Consider the following 8,237-nt stretch of genomic DNA (forward strand, 5'->3'; position numbering starts at 1 on the left):
AACTTATGTCCTCTATAATTTATTAGCTTTTTGGATTATTTTAATATTTACAGTGACAATTATCCGTTTTCATATATATTTTTAGGTTTTTTTTTAAGATAATCATTGTCATTTTTCTTTTTATATATATAGATTTTCAGAAATTTTATAATACACCCACTTAAAAGGATATACTAATATATCTCCGAAATAATCTTTTAGTAAAATTTTAGAAATTTGGAAAAATTTAACGCACCGAAAATTACGTTCGAGCAGTGAGTTACACGAGTGACTATTTTATTTTATATACGTATAAAATAGACTATTTGAACATTATTTTCTATATTGTAAATTATTTTGAATTTCTCAAAATTTGTAGGATCTCTTAAATAGCTATAACGGACATGAATATGAAAAAAAAATAGACTAATTTTTTTTTCTAGATGCTGAAACTAGGGTTATACATCGATCGGTTTGGTCAGGTTATAGTGTATTTTTACCAACCCAATATAAATGTCGGGTTGTAAATATCTATTTGTAACCCGTCCAATGAAAAAATAAAAAAATTATAACCCGCTCAATGATTTTCGTCAGTTTGGTCGGGTTAACCCATTTAAACCGATTTTTTTTCATTATTGTTAGTTTTTGGTGTTCAAATAATTGATTTGAAAAAATAAATGTATAGTATAAGCCTTTCAAGATTAAAATATTTATAGTTTAAACTAATGTTAACAAATAAATATAAATTGAATAAACATTAAAGTATTAAATAAAATTTTTAAAAAAATACAATAAAAAAATTTACTCATATGTAAATTTTAAATTTCAACTAATATTCAAATACAATCAAAATTATCAATTATAAATTTTAAATTTTAAATTAAATACTATAAAATACAAACTTTAAATGTAAAATAGTTTAACTATTAAACATAATTGATATATTACATTGTAGATAAGTTTAGTAAAAATATGTAAACCGGTTTATTCGGTTTGTTCGGGTTATTTGGGCGGGTTAGAATAATATTCAACTCACCCAATGTATTCATTGGGCAATTTGAATTTTTCGTAAAGTTATTTAGGTTGTATTTTTTGTCGGTTTATTCGGTTTGGTTTGGACAGTTTATTCGGGTTGGGCGGTTTGTAATATTTTTTGAACAACCCTAGCCGAAACAAGTAGAGGGTGCATTAGTACATCCCTTTTAGGGAGTGCATTGTAGAATCAGCCTATACTTTTTTATGGAAATTTTACATAAATATACATTAAATTTAAAATAATTATACAAATATCTTTAAAAATTAAATATTAAACAATATCGTACCTATTTAGAAATATAAATATAATATTTTTTTTAAATTAGTAAATATATATAATTTTAAAAAAGAAAAATATTTTTTTGAATCCTTATGCTAAGTGGCCCTTGGCACAGGCCTATGCGCCTAATATCGTGCCAAATCAGCATATATATTTATATAGAACACTTCTTAATGGATATTACCCATGAATGATTACTAAACAAATTTAATTATAAATATTAATTTTAAAAATATCAAACCATCGAATTTTGATCTAATAACGAATAATGAAATCACAAATTTGAATTTCTATGCTTAATTTAACTACTTAATTAAAAAAAATATCAAAAAATATCTCTTTTTACACTATATCAAAAATATATTCATACAAAAATGTTTAACTCAAACTCAACTTTTTCTTTTCTTATATTTCTTGCTAATTTTTTTTTTTACCGATGGAACAATCTCAGCCCATATGATATAAAAATGACAGATTTTTTTAATTAGATAGAAAAATTAAGCATAAAAACTCAAAATTTTTTAATTTTACTCATTCATGAGTAATACCCATTAAAAGTGCACCCATATCTTTATATATTAAAAGTGCCTATCTAACGGCATTTCTTGGTTTAACATTCTTGGTTTAACAGAATATACTTAAAAATAAAAGAATATTCTGTTAAATTTAACGATTAGGTTTAATCTCCCGTTAAAAAATAAACCCAATAATTAAACCCAAAAAATTAAACAATCTTTTAAATAAACAATCTTTTAAATATTAATAATCTCTTTTTAAATTAAAAAAATCATCTTAGCCACATATCTCTCTAACAAACCTATCTTGGGAGAATATTAATAATTTTTTATTATTTATCTATTAATATTTTATCTATTTTATCTATTAATATATAATATTTTTTGAGAAATTGATGGGTGACTTCTTTTTTAAAAAATTTTTATTCAAAAATAACAATTTTTTTAGCTGAGGTTAATCCCAATTTATTAGATATTTATTGTTTTAACCATAAAATCATTTTTTTATTAATTTTAAAATAAATAATTATTAATCGTAAAACCCTATTGAACTCACCCAATTCGTTCTAAATATTAATTTCCCCACGCAACCACACAGTGCGATAACAGCTTCAGAATTCTTGGAGATGACTTCCCCTCAGAGAAAGGACTTCCCCTCCGAGAAAAGACTTCCTTTGATCTTTATGACAATCTTTTATTATTTGGTTCATTCATTTATTCAACTCTTGTCTCATACGCAGTGTGTGAGTGAGTGAATGATGTAGAAACATGAGTGATTCCTCCCTAATGGAAGAGACCAATGCCACCTCCCTAATGGAAGCGGCTATTACCAGCGACGGTGGAGAATTTGAGGCGTCTCAAATTGGAGAATTAAACTTCCAACACGTCGCCTTCTATTTTCGTCTCAATGCTTCCGAGTATCACTCTCAAGGTTCATTCACACGTACTCTCTAATTCTAGCTTCTTAATGTGGTTGATTTTTGAAAATTAGCAATTTACTTTTTACAGAGATTAGTTTTCTTTTTCTAATCATAATTGTATCAATTTCGTGATTGATTGATGTGGCGAAGTTTTCTGATTTGGCATTGCTTCTTATTGATGAAAATTATGTTTTAGAAATCTTCAATTAAATTACTCTGTTATTTTGCCAGTTTTTGTTTCTAGATTGATTAATTTTACAGTAATATATTGTTTATATTCATACTAAGTGAATCATCTTAGATTATTTATCTGATGATGAATTTATTTGATTGTTTCCCTTGATGCTAAATAGTTAAAAGTAAGATATTTGGTAAAAAGTATCATTAATATTACTTCAATTTGGTTTGGTGAAAACTCTTTTATTGGCTAATATCGTTTTACATCTCTTAGAGTGCATTTGAGTACTTTTAAACTCTTGTCTCAATAGTTGAAATCTTATTTTTCTTGTATTATATAAATATATATTTATATGTATATAATTATATAAAGTCATACATACACAAATGTATTTATAATTCTTCTTTTCCATAAGTTGCACTCTACTATTTTTGTAGAAAAGAAAAACTACTATATGTGCAATATGTGACAGTGTTGTTAGAATACAAAGTATCTTTTCTTTGACTCTGTTTATAGCAGGAGGTGTTTTAACCACTTACTGGTTTGGCTTCATATCAACACCAGGGACACTTCAATTAGAGGTTTGCTTAAATGTATCAAAGTAGATTGTCAAAATTTAATAGTGTGTTTATTGCTATTATTCCAAAGCAGATTGTCAAAATTTAAAAGTAGTGTGCTTATTGCTATTATTGTAGCAAAAAGTTTATTTAAGTTGTGTTTATTATTGTAGCAAAATTTAGTATACTTATCATAATTTTAAGTTGTGTTTACTTTATTATTCAACATTAATTTTTAGTTTATTTTTAAATTAATTTAAAAATAATTTGTAGTTAGATTATCAAGATTTTTTAAACACTAATATATTGCATTCAGTATTTACTTTTAATTTGTAACACTATTATTTAGATTAATTAAATATACATAAAAATAATTTTAAATAATAACTAACAATATTTTTTCTTCAATTATTTATTGTATTAAATAAAATAGAAAATACCTAATATAAAACTAAGTATACGTGCCTTGCACGTAACTTTATTCTAGTATTATATATGTATATATATATACCTTATTCAAACTTAATTATAATAAAAAAAAAGTCTTATTTATCGATTTTTTATTTTTCTGAATATTCCATAATTTTTTAAGGGAAATTTGACATTCCATGCTAAAAAAGGGAACATGGTGTTTAATTATACCTAATTATAACACATAGAAAAAATATACCAATCTTTCACTTTTCTTCCAAAAATACCCTTCTCATTTCAAACTTCCCACATTCCCTCTAACTACATTCTCTCTCTTCTTTCCCTCTCCCAAACTCACGAACCCACACCCAAACCCACGAACGGACGGACGCAGGAGCAAAGCTCCACCAAAACCCACGAACCCAGACCACCCTTCGAACCCACGGCCACCCAAACGAACGCCCCAACCAATCGGCGCCACCCACGAACCCAGACGTCGAACCCACGACCATACGCAGTCTAACCTAGACGACCCCTCGAACCCACAGCCACCCGCACGACCCAGACGACCAGTCGAACCCACGGCGACCGAGGAGACCCGCGAACCCACGACTGGAAAAACCTACACAGACGTCGAACCCAATACCCAGGTTTGTTCTTTATTTTTTTTTAACTTTAAATTCACAATCTGCGAAAAACCTGAAATGTATTTGTTTGGATTTATGAATTTTAGAGTTTGGGGAAGAAACTAAGTTTAGGGAGATAGATTTTGGGGTTTTTTTGATTTTGTGCGACATTATGCGATGTGTATGCGATATTTGTGCGATTAGTGATACAATTTAAGGTCTGGTTCGTTGTGGGATTGTGTGTGCGATTATGTGCGATTAATGACTACTGTAACTGCAATTGTTAAATTTGTGCAATTTTGTTTGATGTCTTGTGCGAGTTTGTGTGATTTATGACTACTGTGTCTGCAATTATTAAATTTGTGCGATTTTGGTCGATGTCTTGTGCGATTTTGTGCGATTTATATTCAAATATGTTGCCAGCCAGCAAACAGAATTAAATTATTTCTAGTAGTGCGATTTATATGCGATTTATGTGCGAGTTTGTGCGATATAGTATGTTATGCAGTGGCTGTTATGCGATTTCTGTGCGATTTCTATGCGACGTATATGCGATTTATAATCTTTCTGTTTGTATTTGCAGATGGCTTCAGAACTCATTCTCCCCTTGGCTGAGCATTTTCCTGGGCGTATCACTTACCGAGGAAATGGGTACTTTGCTTCAATTAAAGCAAAGTTTGAAGCCTTTAACCTGACCGAGAGGGTGAAGGAAACTCCTTTTGGAGTTTTTTGGAATGCGAATGATATGAAATTCTCCGGGGTGATTGTGCATCAACTGCTGTTGAGGAAAATGAAAGTGACTGAGGTAAAGAATGATGAAGTGTGGTTTTACGTGGGTAAAACCGAGGCCAGATTTGAAAGGTCTGAGTTTGGATTGATCACTAGCCTGAAGATGAGCGGTGGCCCCTCGACTGAAGAATTGACTACACTATGTGAGTCTGATCGGATATTGCGGGACTACCTCAATAATGCCAAACGGCTCACTTTCAAAACCCTTTGGCTAGCTTTTGAGGCGTGCGATGTGGCCGACGACGTGTACAAGCTGGGGATGTGTGCATTTGTTGAAGGTGTGCTACTATCAAGGGCTGAGGGTGTTTATATATGGTCGGATATGCTGAAGTTAGTAGAAAACGAGGAGAAGTTCTTTGAATATCCGTGGGGCCTTCTTTCTTATCAGAAGTTGTTGTCATCCACAGCCAAAAGTATGACTGACCTGAGGAAGAACTACATTGATAAATCTACTAAGAACAAGAAGAAAGGGAAGAAGGAGAAAAATATTACTCAACCTGAGGCGAAGTACAATGTCTACGGATATGCACCGGCGCTACAATATTGGGCCTTTGAGGTGATGCAAGATTTGGAGAAGAAGTACGGGCAGTGCAGAGGGACTAGATTCCCTCGAATGTTGAATTGGAGCACCCCTAACACGGTAACGAAACATGATGTGGAGCAACCTGATGTCGCTACACTATTTGAGAAAAGGGTATGTCAATCTGACTTTCTTTGTTGTTTTGGTATTTGTTTTGCTAAACTGTGATTTTCAACGATTTTATGCGATTTCAATGCGATTTTTGTGCGATTTAAACATGTTTTTTCATTTGCCTCTGTTACATTTTGCGAGTTTATGCGATTTCAATGCGATTTTTGTACGATTTAGACATGTTTTTCATTTGCCTCTGTTTTATTTTGCGAGTTTATGCGATTTTCGTGCGATTTTACTATGCTGAATACGGCTCTGCTATTTTCTGCGATTTTATGCGACATATATGAGATATTTGTGCGACTTTACTATGCTGTATACCAACCTGATCTTTTCTGCAATTTTATGCGACGTATATGCGATGTTTGTGCGATAATTAATATTTTTTTCGTTTTTTTTTTCAGATGGTTGTTCTTCAAATTTTGTATCCTCGGAATTGGGAGGTGGACTATTGGAAGAGCAATTGTGAGGGTGAGGTCCCCACGGTGGAAATGGGGTTGGATGAGGTCGAAGAAACGCAAGTCAGGGCGCAAGATTCGACCGCATTCCAGACCCAAGTCGAACGGGTGGCGGATTATGTGAAAAGGTCCAAAATTATTCCACCATCCCCACCCAAAGAAACACCAGACACCTCCACATCTGCCACTGTGCCCCCAACGCCTGCCACTGTGCCCCCAAGCTCTGCTCCAGCCAATGACTCCGACTACCTCTTGTTGGCTAAGAGATTGGAGAAGGTAGAAACGCAACAACTTGCGATTCTCATTGCCCAGACTGAGATGAAGGCTGACTTCAAGAGAAGTCAGAAAGAGATGAAGAATCTTATCATGGATCAAATTGCGACCGTGATAAGTTTGTTACAGAAGCAGCCTTCGGAGCCGACACAACCATCAGGGCCGGCACATCAATCAGACCCGACACATCCATCAGACAAGGCAGAGCCATTACAGACGGTACATCCATCACCGCCGACATATGATGATGATGATGATGTCTACCCAGAAGATTGGCAACCTGACGTATGTGACGTTCCTTCTACTCCTGACGCCATTGTCATTTCGCTGGGTGATACAGAATCTCAGGATGTGGAAGAGTTGCAGGGGCCACCAGCTGGGGTGGACTTCTGCAGGGTTAGGCGAAAGCGGAAGCCGATTTTCTTGAATGACTACACAGCTGGGAAGAAGAAACAACGACATGGGCCCGTGGTAGTAGACACAGTGAAACCGGCGGACTCCCGGCTGTTAAAATTTTTCCAGAAGTGGATCACTTACGCTAGGGACAACGACCGTCCTAGGGATGTTCACACTGGCGTAGCCACTCGATCCTGGTTCGTGAAATTGATGGTGCTGAACGAATGGCTCGACGATGCTGTAAGTTATTTCTTAACATAATTAATTTATTGTGTTTTTAAATGTTTATGCGACTTATATGCGATTTATATGCGATGTTTGCACTTTCTGTTAAATGTACACCAAGAAGCATCTGTTGATAGAAGCGGTTTACCTGAAGAGTGTGTGATGAATGAATCTCAAATAAGGCAAGTACATACTATTGAACAAAGAACTCAGGGAACACCTGATAATGTCCAAGGGATCAAAACTTTTGGGATTGCTGAAAGGGTGGGTGAAGAAGCTCCATCTTCTTGTGAATTTGTCACAAAAGATGAATTGATCGGTCTTCTTAAAGCTGAAAGAGGGAAGTCATCATCATCGATAGCTTCTATCAATTTTCATCCACCTTACTGTTGGAAATATTTTACCAGGATCTTAGATTTACTAACAAGTATGTTGTTTAACATCCTAAATATGAACTTCTAAAACGATATGAAATAAATACATATAAAGTATGAGAAACCTTACAGTGGTTGCAGCATAATATAATGTCTCCTTCCAGTCAGATCTCTAACCCTTGTATCCTTTCTGTCGCAGAGTATCACCAAGATCTGAGCCCGAATGTCCTTCTCTTGAAACTGAATTCTTCACAATCTTCCACACTGTGATTGAGGTACGACTTGATGTGTGTGGGCACTCACTCACTCACTATAGGGTTCGATTTTCAGAAGTGAAGAAGAGGAAGAGAGAGTGGCGGCTAGGTTTAGGAAGAAGGCACTCAGTTTTTCTCTAAAGGAATAAGATGCATCATCTTTTTCCTGAAGCCATCACTACCTATTTATAGTCAACCACCTAGGGTTAGGTTAAATTTATTTGGCATTAAAATAATGAAAAAATAAATTATAAATACCCTACATAAGTGGCCGGC

The 8,237-nt window shown here is 33.6% G+C and overlaps 1 protein-coding gene across 1 annotated transcript; it reads left to right on the top strand.

The window, feature by feature from the left end:
* The first annotated feature begins 4,808 nt into the window (after positions 1–4,808).
* On the top strand, positions 4,809–8,030 carry LOC115706679 (uncharacterized). The gene is made up of 2 exons (XM_061102264.1): positions 4,809–5,984; positions 6,386–8,030. Exons 1-2 carry the CDS (start codon positions 5,085–5,087, stop codon positions 7,367–7,369), a joined length of 1,884 nt encoding a protein of 627 aa, XP_060958247.1. The 5' UTR covers positions 4,809–5,084; the 3' UTR covers positions 7,370–8,030.
* The last annotated feature ends 207 nt before the right edge of the window (positions 8,031–8,237 follow it).

Source organism: Cannabis sativa, chromosome 1 (genome assembly GCF_029168945.1).
Source record: "Cannabis sativa cultivar Pink pepper isolate KNU-18-1 chromosome 1, ASM2916894v1, whole genome shotgun sequence".
NCBI lineage: Eukaryota > Viridiplantae > Streptophyta > Magnoliopsida > Rosales > Cannabaceae > Cannabis > Cannabis sativa.